Source organism: Mycteria americana, chromosome 3, assembly GCF_035582795.1.
Source record: "Mycteria americana isolate JAX WOST 10 ecotype Jacksonville Zoo and Gardens chromosome 3, USCA_MyAme_1.0, whole genome shotgun sequence".
NCBI classification, from domain to species: domain Eukaryota; kingdom Metazoa; phylum Chordata; class Aves; order Ciconiiformes; family Ciconiidae; genus Mycteria; species Mycteria americana.
The window spans coordinates 108,301,378-108,321,336 of record NC_134367.1 but is presented as its reverse complement, the minus strand read 5'-3'; the positions used below and the strand labels follow the sequence as shown (position 1 = coordinate 108,321,336).

General features: G+C 42.6%; 2 protein-coding genes across 6 annotated transcripts in view; one reads left to right on the top strand and one right to left on the bottom strand.

Moving 5' to 3' along the window:
- Positions 1-654: 654 nt before the first annotated feature.
- BROX (BRO1 domain and CAAX motif containing) lies at positions 655-19,013 on the bottom strand. 3 transcript variants are annotated; one of them, XM_075496475.1, is made up of 13 exons: positions 18,859-19,013; positions 16,828-16,958; positions 15,931-16,037; positions 13,930-14,026; positions 12,491-12,586; positions 11,753-11,825; positions 11,287-11,392; positions 10,644-10,733; positions 9,746-9,831; positions 8,351-8,432; positions 7,161-7,311; positions 5,554-5,713; positions 655-5,058 (listed from the first exon to the last, which is right to left on the bottom strand). In XM_075496475.1, exons 2-13 carry the CDS (start codon positions 16,926-16,928, stop codon positions 4,972-4,974), a joined length of 1,236 nt encoding a protein of 411 aa, XP_075352590.1. In that variant the 5' UTR covers positions 16,929-16,958; positions 18,859-19,013; the 3' UTR covers positions 655-4,971. The 3 variants fall into 3 exon arrangements, 2 of the variants coding, with proteins under 2 accessions (XP_075352590.1, XP_075352591.1); XM_075496476.1 differs by lacking the exon at positions 18,859-19,013 and adding an exon at positions 17,532-18,368; XR_012774854.1 differs by lacking the exons at positions 655-5,058; positions 18,859-19,013 and adding an exon at positions 6,214-6,302 and having other exon boundaries at positions 5,576-5,713.
- An 80-nt stretch (positions 19,014-19,093) lies between these two features.
- AIDA (axin interactor, dorsalization associated) overlaps positions 19,094-19,959 on the top strand; it is a 28,737-nt gene continuing 27,871 nt past the window's right edge. Inside the window, exon 1 of one of the 3 annotated variants that reach the window (XM_075496479.1) lies at positions 19,094-19,376. In XM_075496479.1, coding sequence (XP_075352594.1) covers positions 19,267-19,376 — 110 coding nt within the window. In that variant the 5' untranslated portion in view covers positions 19,094-19,266. The remainder of the gene's footprint in view (positions 19,377-19,959) is intronic. The other 2 variants (XM_075496478.1, XM_075496477.1) reach the window with 2 other exon arrangements.

The following is a 19,959-nucleotide window of genomic DNA, read 5'->3' as shown; positions in this document are numbered from 1 at the left end:
AGTTATAGGTACTTTTACTAAAGTCACAACATGCATGAATGAAAACACCTTTTCTGTAGTTTTTTTCAAAGCACCTTGTTGAGGGAAAAAGATTTATTTCAGAAAGAAATAGACTATTTTTTTCTTCTAGAAACTGTGCTTAAGTATGAGAGGCTAAAAGGCATTAGTGTGTATTTACACTAAAAATTGAAAGAGCCAACCATGCCTCTGAAAATGAAAAACTATGTTTCCTGCAAATCTACTTGCCACCTGCTGACAACGTTAAGAAGTGGCCAGCAATCTGCACTTCCCAAATAACCCCTGCATGTAGTATACAGAATATCCTACAATGTCACAGACCTTTGCAAGCACTAGGATTTTGTATAGGCATAGGAAATCATACCTAATTACTTTTTCTTTTTAACGTAAGTTTGGAAATTCCACCTCCTCTCTTCCTGCCCCGTGAGTTGAAGTGCTTCATTGTAGCTACTACTTCTACATGCACCCAATTCATGTAACTATCTTGCTCATTTAAGTCCTCCTTTGGACATACTGCAAGGATGAAGTATTCTCTATAATTATTACATATGCTTTAAATTGAAGAAAGTAACATTCAAGATAGACTCTTCTTCTTGCTACTATACTTAAAATTTTAAATGACAAAACAAAAACTGATACATGAAGATTGTTTATTTTAAATGGTATGCTGAAACTCGTGGTTATATACAAATTTTCAAACTATGAAGCTTAAAATTGTGTGGTGACCGTCTTCACAAAATAAGGCTGCTCGGTCAATCTCATCAGAGCTGATTCCATCGAAGTTTGATTATTCAGAGTACAGGATGGCTTCAAGAAGGTTGTAATCCACGAAGGCACCAACACCAAAGGAGGTAGGCCTTCCTACATAAAAAGCTGATCAAGGGCCCCCTCAGTTACCATGTGACATTTGTTGAATTTGAAAGCATCACCAGCAGGGAAAGATCTGAGCAAATCCAATGGTTGTGGAAAGCCCATTATGCTGCACTCAAAATCTGGAGACAGGTATGCACCACAGGGGCTTTTCCATGCCAGTCATACTCTCTGTGCTTTATTCCTCACTCTACTGGGCCAGTTAGGGGGGAAAAAAAAAACCCAAACAAAAAAACCCCAACAAACCAGGATTTATGTTAGTGCTGAAACTTCAGTTTAGATACTAGGCGCAGGGATGGGATGAAACATATCATCCCACAGCCAACAGACAGAAACTTTTCATTTCTCTGAATTGACATGGAAAGCAGATGAATTACTGCCTCCTCTCATGTTCCCCCAATACTAAAGGTAGAGATATGCTCCATCAGTTTATTTTATACACAGACAATTAAAAATACATTTTAGTAACGTTTCCCGTAAAAATCTTACCAATAGCACAGTACTGAAATCAGTGCAACAAAATTAAAATGACAGGAAGGAGTATTTACAACCATATTGTATTGTACCGAAATGGCAAGATCAGAAATTTCTAAAGTGCAGAGCTGGCTATATTCTACACAGATACAAGGATCTGTTTTCTTGCTTACGCTATGAACTAATACCATCATTACAGACGCACCACATATTCATGCTGAACATTTAAGTGACCAAACCGTCATCCTTAGGCTGACAGGCAAAACTCCTCTACCGAATCCAATGGGAGGCAGACATCAGCATCCAAGGGCCAAATGTAGTCCCTCAGTTCTAGGAGTGTCACATGGTGGATGGAGATTAACTACTGTAAACCCAGGAACACGAAACATGGAGGAAATGTATTTAAATACATGGAGGAAGGTATTTAAATAGAAATCTTACAAAGAGCTTAATGGTTTGTTTAATAGTAGATTAAAGACAATCACTGCTTTTTTAAAAGCACAAAATGGAGGGCCCAGCACTCCGTATTTTATTTAGCTACACTTTTTTCCTAGTTCAGACTGGGCACCAATTTTTAAAGACTATTTACACCAACAAGATTTGCAGGTTTAGCCATAAGAGCCTCTAAAACCAGAGAGAGGCCACAAAAACAGGCTCTTGCAGCATTAGAGTATTAAAAAGTCACCATTCAAAATACCTCATTCTTAAAAATTACTAAAGGAAATCATAATAGAAGGAACATGGCTGCTAGGTTTCCAGATTAACTGAAACTCCCAGTCAATTCACCCATATCCTTAAGCATAATCGACAGTTAATCTGCATATTATTTACAATAATTCTTGCTACTACCCAACAAAACCAGAGAGAAAACTGTTCGTCGACTCACAGCTCTCTATACTTTGCAAACTAAACAGTCTCCAGTTTCTTATTTTTGGGCAAAACTATCCAATGTTTGCCATAGCATTTTAACTACGAGTAAACAAAGCTTGTCTTGAAAAGCAATGCATGTTAAGTGAATTAGTGTGTTCCATTAGTCTATTTTTAAACTACTACATCATATTTACTGAAACAGCTATGGCATAAGAGGTTACACAGCTAGGGTTAAGTAATGCCATAATCTGACACAATCCACTTGGTTATGCCTCAAACTATTTACAGTGAACTTGAGTCAAACAAACCACTTGGTTTGAGAAAGCGTCCAAAGAATTAAGAATTGCAAGTCCATAAAATAATCTTTCCTAAGAAGTTGTTTGGGAATGATTTAGTCATGATCTGTTCATTTTATTTTAAGATATTTATATACTGAAATACATCCATGGGCAAAAGCCTCATTGGAAATGAGTCCCAGCACCTACACATGCATTAGCAAACAAGGGTAAGTCTCTGCCACAGTGTGTAGCAGATGGAAAGGAAAGTGAGGGGAGGAGGGAAAATGGAATCTAGTCTGCATAGAAAGAAAATTAATTAGATTGAGACATGTACGTATGAACACACACAGGCATCTGAAAAACAATGAGTAACTAAAAAATCATGATTATGAAACTGAGTTAACTGCATCTTGATCCTTAAAAGGGACAGGCTAAGCAAACATAGCCTGCTGTAATAAGTTTTTAGGAGAATTAAAATCTGCGTAGGCAAAGTAGCTCCACGCTCCATTCTGGCAAAACCTAAGCTGGGCTTTTAATAATGCAAGAAGTCTAAAAAGTCAGCTCAAATTATGAACAGATCTGAGTAACTCTTCATAAAACATACCCAGGCCCCTGTGCAGCATGAGAAGAAATGGACCAGTTTTAGAGATAAATTCTTCTTGATACTTATTATCAAGTAGAGGGTAGAGGACCCACCTAAGCCCTTGCAGAATAGAAACTTCTTCCAAAGCAATTCAGCTGATTTTACACTTATTTTTGTGTGCAGAACTGGCTGAAAGAAAAATCCATCACTAGAAGCAACGAGTTCTGCATTTGATTCACCCACGACAGCCAACATTAAGAACCTCTTTGCCTTTTGCAGCAATGAATTGTGTAGTTTGGTCCAATATCTCAGGAAGAGTCTCGAGTTTCCTCTTAACCTCAACAGCTTTTTTTCCACAGGCCTTCAAGGAGCTACACACCTGCCCTCTAAGCTAAGTTACTCTAAGTCCCATGAAAGATTTCAAACAGAAGCACTGGATTACACCACAGTGGAAGATGAACCAATCCAAACAGTACAAAGTGAGGAATGTGTTTACAGTATACGTCATGATAAGTGCATATGCCATCAAGTTTTGTGGAAACGGCAACATTTTCACACTGTTCAGTTTCTTTCTCAGGTAAAGTGAAGTGCAGCAGTTGGTACCCAGAGATTGCAAGGCCCTCACTTCAACACATGTATCATATTCTTTTGCATTTGCAGCAAATCAGAAAGCTATGTTTTTGTTGACACGGGTGTTTTGGAGTGCTCAGCACTAAAGAATGTTATCATGTTTTCCACAGTAGGCAGAAATGGAAGAAGCAAGTTCTACAAAATACTTTCTTTCTCAGTCTTGACTAGGCTTGACTTTTGGCAAGTTCTCTTCATAAGGGGCTGATTTAAGTGCAATACTGCAAAAGCTGAGAAACAGCACTGTTTACATATGGCATAAAGGAAATCTAGAGCTTGGTTTCCCAGTTGTGCCATCAGCTCTCCAGCTCATCTTTCCTCCCTGTTCTCGTAACAGCTTCTTATAGACACTACCCAGATGGAAACACAGCATCTTAGTTATAATTCCATTACCTTATGCATGACAACTTCACAAATTCAAATGGAGCTTTTCTAGTGCCAGGAGATTTTAACTGTCTGCAGCTTTCAAACTTACCAAATCTTTCAAAGATTCAAAAACTTTGAATGTACGACACCGTGATGCATTACTTTTAAGCACTTCCATATTACTTGCTGCATCACTTTCACATACACTTTGATATTAAAGGAGTTTAATTTAAGGACAGACAAGCTAAAGTACCTTACTACAAATTCTGATACAAAAACCCTAATCTATAGAGGAAAGAACAGAGGCTAATAATTTCAGAAGAATATAAATTGTGCTCCAGTTATGCAGAACATAAGGTTTTGCAAGTTCTGTGAAAGTCCTGTGAAATACCGTAGGGGTGTTACAAACCAAACCCAGATTTTCTTCGCTCACTGCAATTAAGTGAATCGGAACATGACAGGGTGTTAAGCCTGAATGACAAAACCTGAATAAATACAACCATTCATGCAAACTTTTGTTTGCAGAATTTGACATTATATAGCATATAATTGAATGGAAAAATCCTCAAGTGTTACACTCATGATTCTTCCTTTGCTATTTGTGGGTAGAAACTAAACCCACAAAAAGAAACTCTCTAGAGGCACAATAGGAACATTTAAGCCCACTCGTTCTATGATATCCCACTAAAACCAAAAATAAGTCAGATATAAATAAACTCCTAGAAATCCACCACATTTTCAAGCAAGATAGACACATACTATCAAAAGTAAATTAAATTAGTCTTCTAAATTAAAAAAAGAAGAATCAGAAAAAGGGAGATCAGAACTAAAGCCCCAGAGTCCAATTAATACAGTTTTAAAGTGAATTCAAAGCACTTGTGGCACTTAAGAAATCTGGCATCCACTGTCTTTTTGAGGCTTTATATCTGGTTCCTTCAGAGGTTTTACTTCTTCATCTGGCTTTGGTTTAGCCTGAGAACAAGAAGAAAAAAAAATTAAATACCACAAGTACAAACCACTGTGTCTGCACAGTATTTATGGATGGCTAACTTTACATATTCTAATCTAACAGTCCCCTCTCTTTTCAAGGCTGAAGGCTTTGAGCTAGCCTCAAGCAAGGGGGGAAAGCCAAATATTCTCTATTTCAGCATCCTTAAATGAATCCTTTTCTAAAAAAGAATCTCTCTATAGCATTCACTCTTGTAATATTTCAGCATCTTATACACATTGAAGAATTTCCTCCTATTCAGGACTTAGAAAAACATGACTCCTAATTTCCAGATGCTGACAGTGTGGCAGAGAGGTTAACTGACTTGCCTCATTGCACAGCGGAAACGTGAGCTCAGGTGGCAGCCTTGTGTCTACTTCCTGCACTGAGCTGGGGAGCATTAGAAGAGTGAAACAGTAACTCTGTATTATACACAGAATAAACCTAGCAGGAAAGAACACTACGTAAGATTATCTTACAGTGTCATCCTTTGGCCTCTTGGTGAGATCAAATGCCGCAAGCGTTTCAGGAGTCCAGTGTGCGTTCAAGGCAGGAAATTCAAAAGGAACAGGCTCTACTAAGCCATAGTTTGCTTTCAGTTCCAGCTGGGGAGCCTCTGCTGGCACCTTCTGAAAATAGCTGTAATAGAATACAGCAATATATTTAAAACACAATGCACTATCTCTGCAAGCCTTGTTTGCAATTCTAAAGAAAAACAATCTGGGTTTTTACAGTGGCAATCATTGCTGCTCTCTTCCATCTCATTAAGGCACTGTCCAACATGCATTCTGTCAGCAAGATTCACAAGAACAAAAGCAATTCCTTCTCGGTATTCATCCCCTAATAGCTAGGTGGGTTTTTTCCTACTTGATAACCATTATTGCCAGCGCTTCAATGAGAAGAGCACCTTTTGTCCAAAAAGACCTTCAAGATCCAAACGAGGATTTAAAATACTTCCCCAGAAAGATGAAGAGGACAGTTCTTTCCCTAATTCAGTCTTAACGTGCCACAGTGCATAATAGCAATGACACTGCAACACCCACAAAGACTCACTACAACACAAAGCCTGAAGGAGGGTATAAATCTACCCTCAGCAAACCAACAAGAGCTGAAAACTGACAAATACTGACACATACTACCTTACTTCCTGCACTGCAGCAGACTTCTATGGCAGGCATGTCTCCCAAAACAGTCACTGGTTATCTGTTTTCTCTTTCAAAGTTTGTTTCTAGAGGGACATGGATTTGTTGAAATCTCCTGTATGCTGTTGTTGCAAGCTATGACAACGGTTATTGGAACCAAAGCAGAGTAGAGATTTTCTTTTCCTATTTGCAGGTCAGCTTGATGTGCTTGACAATCCTTTTTGTTTAGTCAATTCCCCTATTATGCAGGTCTTTAAATATCATAAAAAGGGAAATAACAAACCTATTATGGAATACTAAATCATAAGAGGAGGGGAGGGGAGAAAGAAATGAGCAAAAGGATGCTAAAGCCAAACTAATCTTGCTATTTTAAGCTGCTTCCAAACTCTTTTTGGAAGGGCTTAAAGGCTTTTTGGAAGAAAGCCCTATTCACAATATTAATTATACTTAGACTGGTAAAGCTCCTAGCACCTTAAGCATATTCTTCACTGAAGGCATGACTGTGTTTTGACTTCCCTGCTAGCAAAGCAGGATCAGCTACCAGTCTTCTTCATTTCCTCTCTGTCCTCTTTTGCCTGCTAGATCCCAGCAGCTGGGAAGAGGGCATTAGAGCAACACAGCAACCTCTGCAGGACTTTCTCTTGTGCAGAAGGAAAAGCAACGAAGTGGCTGAGGAATGAAGGAAGAAAACTGCTTAACCTCTCCAGCATGTCAGTCCAACCCATCCTGCCGAACTGGCACAGAAAATGGAGAGGGTGATAGCGCAGACCCATAGCAAATCTGCTATGAGAAAATTAAAGAGAAATTTGCAACTCTGAGTTACATGCCATGGCCAGAAAGAACAGAAGAACTGGAGAGTAAAAGTTACCATCCCATCTGGAAATAAAAGCAAATGAGGTATTAACAGTTCATATAGAGTACTGCACCAACCACGAATTACTTACATGAATCCATTCTCTCTCTGGCATTTTTCTAGTGTGTTCTTAATCAAACTTCCTAATTTCCTAAAGAAGAGATGTCCAGAAGGTTTGGCAGTAGTCCCGGGCCCTTTGGTTTCTCCATATTCTTTGCACAATGCTTCAGCCTTGGCAAAAACTGTGCAAGAAAGAAATGTAATAAAAATCATTTACATGAGTCTATTAAATCATGGTTCTGACCTACAGTGCTTCAGCTTTAGGAGATGCCAGAATCCATTCAGGCTTCTTGCTTCTTAGAAACAAAAATAAACTAGCTCAAAGGCAGCACTTCTAGCCAAGATTTACAGCAAAAGTGACTAGGAACAGAAAAAAAGCTTTTTGGGTAGGGAAGATACAGGAAAGCATTCTTACACATGGGGCAAAATGCAACAGTAAGCCTAAGAATTGTGCCACATTGTAGGGAAAAAGAGTGGATATGAAGGTATCCACGCAGAGTTGATGCCCAAAAATAAGCAACACTTAATATGGAGTGGGAAAAGAAGCACTCTTCTCTGAACAGCAGGCACACTAAAAACCACAGTATTTGTTTTACTGCAAGTAAGCCAACTTAGTTTGTTCTTAATAAATTATTTTTATTTATTTTTAAAATTAGTATTAAAAGTTTCCAATTTGATGATTTGAGCATTTTTTATACATTGTAGTAAAGTTATGCAGGCCATTGGGGTAGCAATAGCTTTGAAGAGAGAAGGATGGGCAGCAGACCCTGAACTACTGCAAACTTCCCTTAATCTTCCTTTTAAACGAATAGAAATAAGTTACTGAAACCTGCTTAAAAACAAACATGGTCTAAATTAACTATTTAATGTAAGACAGAGCAACCTCCAAAGCAGAAAAGGCTGCAGTAACTTAACATCCAGACCAGAAAACATAACTTAACATCCAGACCAGACAATTGATTTTTACACTGTATTGCAGGCATTCAAAGCCAGTCTTTAACAGGCTGACAAGTGAAGATGAAATTTTCTGCAGCACTGTTATGAAAGACAGTCTTTGGTAAGACAAAAAAGAATATACTGTCTCTATTCAAAAGTGTGCTGGATTTTCATCAGGTGACAGATAAAATCTTAAGTTTATGGGAGACCAAATAAACACGATACAGCAAAATAAAACAGGCACGTTCTCATCAGACCCTGGAATCCAGTCTCAATCACACTTACATTTTTCTGATTCCTGCAGAGATCTGATCGCTTCCCCGCATTTATCACTCGCCAGTAAAGTTTGACCATGGTAACAGTATGCCTAATGGGAGAGGACAAAACCATTACCAACATCACTGGGCGCTTCCTGCACCAATTCACTTCTGCTCTTTCTTACATCAGAGCTGCATCTCTTAGAAGCTGCCACTCCCTGCAGATAGCTGACAATTTGGGAATGCAAGTCAAAGCAGCATTCACTGAACAATGCAGTTCAACACAAACACCATGAAGTAGGTATGAAGAAAGCTGTCTCAAGTCCAGCCAAGAGTCAGTTTGAGCTTCATGAAGGCTGTTTTACCAAAAGCATTAGTATATAGTCGAATTCAAACCTCTCTCTCTCAGTGTATCAATGTGCAGCGTTAAGGCCCATCACAGCACGAGGATGAACCTCAGTCAAGTTTACAAAGCAAAGACTCTAAAAACTAAAACTACCTGAAGACTCAAAAACCGAATCTGCAACATCACTGAATCCAGAAGAGATGAAGCATTCAGCCGCTTGATATATGTTGCCATAGTCCAAATAACTTTTCCACCCCAAAACGTCCCATTCCTTCACACTTATGTTTGAAGATAGTACTGTATTCCCATGAGAACTGAATGGCTTCTTCTATTATCAGGAGTTGCTGAGTTTGAATACTAAATACCATAGGTAAAGGAACAATCCCGTGAACTAATGCCTACCTTGCATACCTACCTTTAATGTCTGTTCTCACAGTATAGCAAGTGTTACCTAAATCTACCGTTGCCCATATTACACAAATTAAAAAAAAAGTACCACAGCTCTGACCATCCTTCACCTCTCAAACTCACTAATAAAGCAAGCAGCTTTTAGCTACAGGTTTAACGTAAGAGAACGACAATGGTGCTAACTGCTTAGTTTGGGCCTTTTTTATAGTAGGAAAGAGCCAGATTACAGGCTGTGGCAGGCTACAAGAAATAAACAGCAAATTGAGCAGCTGATGATCCCAAGAGTGCCACTGCACTTGCTAAGAGATCAGTCATGCAAAAAGGGCCAGCACTTGGAATGGTACCTAACATTACTTGATGCAGTTTCATTCAGGGCCTTCAAAACGATGATCAGCTCTGAATTATGCCTAGAATGAGACTGTGATGCAGATAATGGAAGGCAAGTATTATGCTCAACCTGAATTGCTTCACTTAATGATACATGATCACAATAAATTCCACGCTGCAGTAATTTCACTTGGCTCAACAAAAACACTTCAAATGCCACTGACACGGCACAGTCTCTCTTCACAGCATGGAAAGAAAGCCGAGGTAATACTTAGCCCCCATTCCCTATCCAGCCTTTAGACAACATTAAAAGCTGTGACTGATGCCAACCGAAGTACTTACATAGGCCATATAGAAACAGGTCTTCAAGTTCAAGTACTTCCTCCATTTACCTGCATAGGTTGGATCCAAACTGGATAATGTTTGATCTGTGAACACATATGTAAAGTTATTCTTTAAGACGTTTCCAAAAAGAAAAATTCCACACGTACTCAAAGACCAGAATTCTTAAACTTAGCAATAGATCTTAACTATAAAGTAGCCAGAAACAAGTGACATAAATTACTCCTGCAAAGGCACAGAGAAACTATGAGAAAAAAGAAAAATATACAGTTTATTGAACTATCATGCAGTTGTCCCTAGAATCCCTGAAACTGCTGTCCACTAAGTTTGGAAGGCTAATTTTCCTAAGTATTTTTAGGCAGCATTTCAAAGCTTGTTCCTAGTTTAATTTCAAGTAGTGACCTATAAAAGCCTACGTATGTTACAATATTCTATCTCTTATATCGACTCCCGTATTTTTGCACTTTTCCCACTTACCTCAGCAAGCCCACAGATCAGCTTACTCATCTGGAAGGATGTACATAATTAACCCGCTACACACTTTACGGTCTGCATCATAATCTGCTGCCCAAAGGCAGTTGAAACACACTCCATTTACATCAAGCCATTTGTTTGCTGCTATTACATATTCTGAAGACATTACTCTGTCTTCTGTCTTCCTCACTAACGTTTCGTACCATTAGCTACAGAAAAAGATTCCCACAAAAACAAAAGGCCTTATCAAAATATATCTGTTACAGTGATAACCGAAGCCTTAAATTCACTAAATAGAAGTTAAATATGCAAAGCATATCCACTGAGAAATAGTGTTAATATTGCAATTGACGGGCGGGTGAAGTATGTCTGCTGGCAAGAACGCATAAACCAGGTCACTAAGGATACAAAACAAGACACTTACCAGCTTTTTGGTAGAAGTTAGCTGTTTCATAAGCAAGAGCAGCTATTAGTCCTGGATTGTGTTTCAGCTCAATAGCCCGAGCAATTGTCACTGAAAAAAAAATTCCATGCCACAGTATTAAAGTTTAATTGAAAATGTCACATCAAATCAGCAGAGGCATTTAGCATTTTAAAGCCCCTGCATGAGCAGAAAACAAGTATTGTGCAGTCAAGTAAACTGCAGAATAAAGACCAATTGTTTCTTGGATAGAACGATTCCAAATTAATAGAAAAGTTGAAGGAAGCTTAGTCTGAAGACTAGCTACTAAACAGAAGCTGCAAATATTTTAAAGTAAAGGAACTGGGAATTTATGTTAGGCAAGCATGGTGGTAAAGAGACTGCACGAAAGGAAAAAGAAGAGGGGAGAAATGTCACACACAAGTTCTTCCTAAGTGGTTAAATTTGTAACATCAGACTGATTTTTGGCATTTTCCTCCTATAATTGTAACTTCAGTTTCTTTAAAAGCAACCCGCCCCACTAAGCCACAGTACTTCAGGAGAAGAAAAAACTAGCATTGCTGCCAAGCAGGCTTCATGAGACATCAAAGAAACCCACAAAGACTGTCATTTCCCATCCCCAACAAACATGTATATTTGAAGATACCTTCTTGAGCTTCAGCTTGGCACTGTATGATGTAAGAGTCTATAAGTCGAGCTTCTAAATCTCTTCCCTTTTCTACAGGTGTAATCAATTTTGGAATATGACTTTCCTAAGTACAAAGCAAGTCTCAAAGTTAGTTTAGGCTTAATACCACTGCTGCCAATGCAAAGCAAGTCCCTTATTCCTAAATGGATGGGACACTGAGTGAAGAGCCCAAGAAGGCGAGCTGCACTGCTGCATGGGCTACTGGGCAGACAGACTGATAATTCTTCCACTGCCATTGGGAAGGAGTAGCCAGGATTAAGTGGTAGCACAACATATTAATACCCTTCTTTTTCCTGTATCATTCAGATAGTCTGAGGTATTTGTTTATTCTGTAACCTCATCAGAAAAGCAAAGGCTTTTCTAAGACAAAAAGTCAAGTACTTGGAGACAACTTAAAGAACAGAACAAAAGACAGTTTTTCTACCTTCAAGTGTTTAAAAATCCCAGCTGCTATCTTCAGGCTCCTGTGAACATCTTTTGCTTCATCTTCTGTTATACTAAGAATATAGAACAAATCAATGACCTTTTAGTTAGAAGGAACCTCTAGGTGTCATTTAGTCCTACCTCCTGCTTTGGAGCAGGACTATCGACAACAGTAGATCAGGTCAGTTATGGCTTTGTCTAGATGAATCTTGAATCCTTCAAGAATGGAAAGTAAACTAACTCTCTAAGTAACCTGTCCCACTGCTGTGCTACCCTCATGGTAAAGAAGCTTCTTACAGTGTCCAATCATTAAATAATCAAATAGAACTCACTTGAAAAAAGAAACTTAAGGCCTTGTAATGACTTTCAAATAAAAGGTAGCCTCAGTGTTAAAAGCCAAAGCTTTAGAAATCTGTAGGGCTAAAAGTCAGCAGAGCTGTGATTTTGAGAATCTCAATTTTGTACCTGGACATTTAGAGCAGGACTGATGAAGGGTTTATTCACAACTGACACTTAACTCTATACCACAGTCACATGGTACTAGTACACTTTGTTCACAGATGCAAGAAGGGAGCGAAATGCACTTGGACATTACAGCACATGAATGAAGGCCAACTGCCTCCTTGAACTCCTACCGTCTCAGCTGGACATGCATGACCGCAGTGAAAACTCAGAACCTGCAAAATTTTTTAGTGGAATGTTGCTGCAATGGAATTACTAAGAAAAGAAAAACACTTACTCTTCTTTTCCAGCGAGTCTTGATGCATATTTTGTGTACCACAGAGCTACATTAAATCCCATGGAAACCAGTTCAAACACTGCATCCTGCTGGGCACTGAAGAAAGACAAACAAAAAACCCCCAAACAATTTAATGCTTTCCACTTTGTTCCGACAAGCTCTCTCTGCTGATAGTTCACATAGCATAAGTCAATACTTCTCTCCATAAAATATTTTTCATTTAAGAAGTCAACAATTTCCAATTCACAATGTCCTACTTGCTGAACTGCCTAGAAGAGACTTCAATTTTTACTTATTCCCTTTAAGAGCTCATAATTATAATTTCCCACATTCAGATGCCTACCCTTCCCATTTGGGAACTTTTATTTTAAAACAGTAACTTGATATTTGTTTAGCTTTGGGTGTGGCTGACATTTTTCCTTTTTTTTTTTTTTTTTTTTTTCTTTTTTTTAAATTGCACATTTTGTGGAAAGCCTTGCTCTGGAATGTCTCCTTTAAAGTTGTAGCTGCTAAGTTAATAAGTCAGAGTCTATTACATCTCCCTCAAGTGAGTGTTCTTGCAAGTATTTATGTAACTGCAGTCAAATGGCATGTGCAAATAGCAGGAAATTTCAGGAGCTAAAAACATGGTCTTTGAAAAGAGTGAACTTGCAGTCACAAGCTCAGCATAGCTTAGGAAGTAGTAATCTTTAAAAAGAAAGGTGTGGGAGTGGGAAGAATAATGTTGGCACAAGAACAAGTGTGTATGACCATGAGAAAATCAGAAGAGAGTCCTAAGCAACAGATTGTCTTCCAAGAGGAATAAAAGCTTTGAGGAAGTCGAGCACTTCTTCTAGATAAAGCTTGACAAATTTGTAAGTGTGGTTATACAACACAATTACCTACAATAGCAAGAGATGACTGAATAACCCAGAAGGTTACAGACCTATATTCCTACTTAAAACAGAAGCTTTGTTTGTTTGTACCAGGAGTACATGTACTAGGAGCTTCAGAGGACAAGAACAAAATCAGATCTTCAGCAATATTTTTACTTCAAAAAAGTCAGAAGATACTGGTCAGCCAATAGTGCTAAATGAAAAACTTTTAAACTGTAGTAATCTATGTTATCATATTCAATTCACCAATACTCTCAAGGTTCTTATTTGTACTGCTCTAGCCAACTGTTGATATAGTTTGTAGATCAACTAAGACACAATGGATCCTTCTACCATTATTGTGCGTTATCACGCCCCTACACAAAGGCAACACATGCTTCAGAACAGCTAATACAGTACAGCAATTATCAAAAACGCAAAGCAACAAGTTTTTGGAAACTACTTTGTGTTCAACATTTTGCTACACTTTAAGTTTTCCTTCACACCTGTGCTGGCACACGTGCATATACATAACAGACCAGAAGAAAACAGCTGTATATCCTGTAATCATAAAAGCACACATACTTTGGAACTTGTCCTTGTAATGTGTCTGTCCACTTGAAATTCTGAATGTATCTCAACTTGCATTCTTGGGAAGAGTCATCCAGTGAAAGGATAAAACCTATAGAATAAAAAAATTGTACCGACAGGTAATCTCAAAGTAAGAAACAGAAACAAGTAATGAAGGAATGGGGATCAATGAGAATACGGATATAGATAAAGAAATGTTTCAAGCTGTACCACTCAAAAACCTGTGTTACTTCCTGAGGCTTTTATTGCTCAATATCTTGAGAACAAGATGTGGAAAAAACCAAACTGACTACTACAAGAAACTCCTTGCCCAGCAGGTTACCAATTCAACCCTGTGAGTCTTGACTACTCAAGGAAAACTTTGCAGATGTCTGCATGTCCTGTATGGTGACCAGTTGGGAGCTGGACTGACCCAAGGTATGGGACAGCTGGGGCTGCTCAAGGTGAGTGAGTGACTGTCCCTGCCACCATAGTGGGAAATTTCACTGATTGGGAAACTCCAGGAAAAGCTGCCTGGTCAACAGGAAGAGGGAAAAGAGCTTGTAAGCATGGACTCATCTAGTCATCATCTCTTTTGTCTCCAGGGCTACAGGAAATTGGTTCTTTATGTCCAGCAGCCCAGAAAGCAGCAGTCAGTGGGATGAAGCTCATGCTATGGGATGTTCAAATGCTAGCATATGCAGGCCCAAGGAATATTTCAGGGAGGAGTAGGATGGGTCTTGGTCTGATCACGTCTTACAGACTTCAAGAATCATAGAATCATTAAGGTTGGAAAAGACCTCTAAGATCATCTAGTCCAACTGTCAACCCAACACCTCCATGCCTACTAAGCCATGTCCCGAAGTGCCACATCTACATGTTTTTTGAACTCCAGGGATGGTGACTCCACCACTTCCCTGGGCAGCCTGTTCCAATGCTTGACCGCCCTTTCAGTAAAGAAATTTTTCCTAATATCCAATCTAAACCTCTCCTGATGCAACTTGAGGCCATTTCCTCTCGTCCTATTGCTAGTTACTTCGGAGAAGACACAGACACCCACCTCACTACAACCCCCTCTCAGGTAGGTTGTAGTGAGGTGGGTGTCTGTCTCTTCTCCCAAGAACTCAAGACTTGCAACAGCAGCTATTGGGGCTATAGCTCTAGGTGCTGTCACATGTGTTGGAAGACAGAAAATACTTGTTCCTTTCACATGCAGAAGATTTTAGTGACCAAGCATGATGCTTTCCTGAAGAAACTCTCCAAATCTTGTCTGCAGCAACATGGACTGTTATCTTAACTTTATCTAGAATGTCACAATAGCTTACACCCTCCCAGGGACTGAGGGAACTACACCAACTTGAGCTACTTCACTTCCCACAGACTGAAAGATCACAGTTTCCATGAATCAGCTGATTCCTGAAAATTCAGTCCTAAGAAACTTGCCTGAGCACCTGACTGCTAAGAGAGAGTTATCAAAATATTGGCAGGAGGAAGGTTTCAAGGGAATGCATCATCATAGGTGACCATGTACTGAAAATGTAGATACTGTGCTAATGAACACCTGTATATACACCTAAGACAAGCAGCAGCAGAAGTGTAAACTTGCAACAAGGCTATTATCTAGCATTAGACAAACCAGAAGTTTACACCAAAGAGCGACTCCTATCAACTAATTCATAGACTCTATTTATACTTAAGGAGCAATTCACCACAATCTAAGAGACAAATAAACATGTTCTCCTCCAGCAGGAAGCAGAATGAGGTTAAAAGCAAGAAGACAGGACTGCCAACACTTAGTACTGGCAGGGGCACAAAGGACACTGAAACTTGTAGAAAGCGCTTGGTGAGTACCCATGACTGGTATCAAGCATAGAACCCATGAAGATACTCTCCTTCCTGAGAAGTGCAAGGCTTCTTTACAGAAGATTAGCACAATACACATTCTGAGCAGTTTCATTAAAACTCAAATTATTTACCTCTTGATGTATTAGCAGTATTGCTAATAAATGTTCCTACCTTGCAAGAGTGAGAAGTACAAGTCAGTTGCATTCTTCATCATTTCTGGATTACAGCTTGAGTCTGTAAACAGCTCCAACAGTCGTGTTCGAGATAACCTCAAATCACTGTATGAAGGGGGAAAAAGAAGAAAAAATAACCCCCAAAAAATCTACCCAAAAATGCACTATTAAGAAAGTACCCACCCATGTATATCACCACCCTTTTGGCTAAGAAAGTGAAGCTCAGCATTCAATTTAGCTATGTGAAGGCAAGGAAAGGTACTTTATGAGGAAGATGTCAATAAACACAGAAAAATCTTCCTTTCTCCTCTGGATACATATGACTGACTCTTTAGTTTAAAGTACATTTTGGACAGACAACAATGGATAATCAGTACTCATTATCAATCTATTGTTCTAACACTAACTAAAATAACTATGCCTTTATCTACCGAGAGGTTGGGTGCAGGGGGAGGGAAGAGAAGTAACAAGCAGGAACATCCTTCAACATTAGAACAGGATGAGCATATGAAGAGATAAGAATAGAACTGCAAAATAAGCTGAGATCTCTTTTCATTATATTCCTATTTACAATAGAACATTCATGTCTTATTCACTTATGGAAATTACTTTAAGTAATCTTTTGCAGAAGAATGCACAGTCATCAGAAAGACAATGAAATGTTTAGTCTTCTGCCTCTGCATTATTATAATAGGCCTTGCTATACACTCAGAGACTTGAAAACTGGATAATTCATTCTTTGTAACTAAATGCTCAGTGTTATCAGTGTCTTATTGTCTCCTAGCCTACACATTTCTAGCCATCTTCAGAACAAAAATGGAAGAGTAACCATTACTTTTAAGGATGTCCTCCAAACTGTGAGAGACAGAGTGAATTTAATCACAAGTACACTTACTTGCAAACCTTTGTTGCAGCTGGAGTGGTAGCTACCCCATAAAAATTGAATGACACAGGAGCTGTAGCCTTCAAAGGGTTGCGATGAAACCAGTGGGTCATTTTCTTCCTGTAGTGTTGTTTATGCCAAATCTAAGGCATGGAAAGAAATGAATAGCTGTAGGAACAGGTGCAACTGAGGTGTTACACATGTCATGCTCCTCAGCTCACAAAAACATATTCCAAATGCAAACAAGTAGGAAAGAAATTAATTTGCAAAGTTGTCTATAATGACACAGAAGAAATTAGGTTTTTTACCCATTTGAAACATTAAGTTTTCATAGGCCTTGTCTTCATCACCCACATGCTTGGTTTAAGAATTTCATTCCGTTGAAGCACATATTTTTTCTGAGGCAACTATTTTAAGTAGGGCAAAAAGCTATAACCTTCTTTGTTCTATATTACTGTATACTTTCTTATTAGAAAAAACACAATTGCTACCTCCTGGATAAGGCTGAATATTTCCCATGTCATTTACAGGTATATCTCAATTCACTGAGGTCATTATATTGTGTCTTGTCAATCTATTAGTAGCTTTTCTTGATACAGGTATGAAACTGTGATTACACACTAACCCTTGCTGAAAACATGGTTATATTTACATACATGCAACAGGCCTGGAAATTTGGTAGAGTACAGCTAAAACAGACATCTTTTCTCTTTTACCTCAATTTCAGAGAACAAATATAACATAAGCATTCCAAGGAGATGTTTTTACAAGCTTTCAACAGCACTGCATGGTGCGAAGATGAAACATAACGGGCACACGTTGCAACAAGGGAGGTCTGTACTGGATACAAGGAGAAAACTTCTTCACCGTGAGGACAGTCAAATTGAGGAACAAGTTGCCCAAAGAGCTTGTGCATTCTCCATCCTCAAAGGCTGTCAAGACCTCACCAGACAAAGCCCTGAGCCACCTGGGATGGCCTCGGAGCTGGCCCTGCTCTGAGCGGGACGCCGGACTAGAGACCCTCCAAGACCTCCATCGCCTTATGGTCCTTTCTGAATCTCTTAAGTTCATCATTATCACAATGAACTTAAGAGATTCAAAGAGACAACAGAGATTCATCTTAACTGATGAATCTTCATCTGAGAACTTAAGAGATTCAAAGAGATCTAAGAGATGAACACTCTGCAGCTTTGCTGAAAAAAGGAGATCTGCCAAGCAGCGACCCCCCTGCCACCGTCCAGGTCTTCCTGACCGAGCAGGTGACTTGTCCATCGTGTCAGCACCTATCACGACATCTTCACCCACCTGCGCAGCAGCAGCGCGTCTGCACAGAGGAGAGGTGCCGTCACACGGCTCGGTCGCGCCCACGGCAGGGAGCAGTCGGGCAGGCACTTAACAAAAGATCTGCCGCGCCCAAACCGCCGTGACCCCCCGCACCCGACAGACCACAGGGCGGTTTGCTCGGCGGGAGCCTGCCCGGTGCCGACCGCCTCCGGCCCGCGCCGCCGCCTCGCCGCCAGCGGCACACACCGGCCGACGGCCGCCCCGGCGTGCGGCCCCTTTCGCAGGAGTACCCGCGGTGCCGCCCGGCTCCCAGCGAGTCGGGCACGGGCGGCCCTCACAGGCGCCAGCGCCCTCCCGGTAACGGCCCGCCGCCCGCCGCCACTTCCGCCCGGCCCTGCCCCGGCTCCCGGCGGTGCGTCACACACCCGCCGCCGCAGGCAGCGCCAGCGGAGAGCCGATGTCATCGTCCCGCGCGGTACGGCGGGCCGACCGCATCGATCCCGCCGGTGATCCCCCCCTCGCCGGCTGCCCCCAGGCCGCCGGCGCCAGCCCCGCCGCCAGCCCCGCGGCCGGGGTCTCCCCCTGGGGCAGCCGACGGAGCCACGGCCAGGCCCCGCAGCCCTCCCCCGGTAGGGAACCCTCGACGCCACAAACAGAGGCGGGAGCGGGAGGGGACGGCGGCCCGCGGCCCAGCGGCGGCACCGCGCCTCCCGGACGGGTGATCCGCCTGCGGCGCTGCGCAGGGACGCCGCTGCTTACCTGGGGGGGGCCTCCCGCGGCGGCACGGCCGGGAGCGGAGAGGAGAGGAGGGAAAAGGAGGGGAGGGCAGGGGAGGAGCGGAGCGGTCCCTGCCCGGCGCTGCCGCCGAGACCCAGCTGGGAGGGCGGGCTGCCCCGGGAGCCACGTGACCGCCGCCATGACACGTACCGAGGCGGAAGTCACGGCTCCTCCCCCAGCCGCGGGTGGGCGCCGCCGCCTCGGTAGCGATGGCGCGGGCGGGCGCGGCCGGCGCAGCCTACCTCGCTGGGCGGCGCTGGCGGGAGGCCGCGTTTGGTTGTCGCGGCGGCTGGGTTGGGCTGGGCCGGCGGCGGGCGCGGGGCTGGCGGGAGCGGCTGCCCGGCGCGGTGCCCCGGCCCGGGGTGAGCATGGTGCCCTAGTGCTGGGGCTATGTCGGAGGCGACCCGGAGCCTCCTGCAGCGCTGGGGCGCCAGCTTCAGGAAGGGCACCGACTTCGACTCCTGGGGGCAGCTGGTGGAGGCAATCGACGAGTACCAGATGTGAGTGCGGGGGCGGGTGGCTCCCGCCGCTGCCCCGCTGGTCCCCGGCACGGCCCTAGACCCCCGTGCGAGGGGCCCGGGGCGGGGAGGGGGGGAAGCGGCCCCCGGGTGGGGTGGGGCGGGGCAGGGCAGGGTAGGGGGGGCCCCCGCCGGGCCTAGGCCGCGGCCCCCCGCACCCCTCAGGCCCCGCCGCGGGACCCTGCCGTTATATAACGTGTGGGGCCGTGGGTCAGGGCGTCCCCTGAGGCGAGGCGGGGCAGAGGGGTCGCCCGGGCCCGCCGGGAGCCGCCCCGCCGAGGCCGCCGGTCGGTGGTGGGTGCTCGGCCGGGCGCTGCCCCGCTCGCCGGGGGGCGAGGCGGGAGCCGGCCCGTTCTTCGGCGAGGGTGGCAGCCGGGTGGCGTGGAGCTGCAGGGCCCCCCAGGCGTGGGCCGTCGAGGCGGTTGGTTGGTGGAGCCCCACAGCGACGGGCACCGGTGCGCCGGGGTACCCCCATCCCATCGCCTTGTCTGCCGGCGCACCGTGCTTGTGGGGCAAGGGGACCCAGCCGAGGCAAATGGGTTTCCGAAGCCTCAGCCTTAACCAA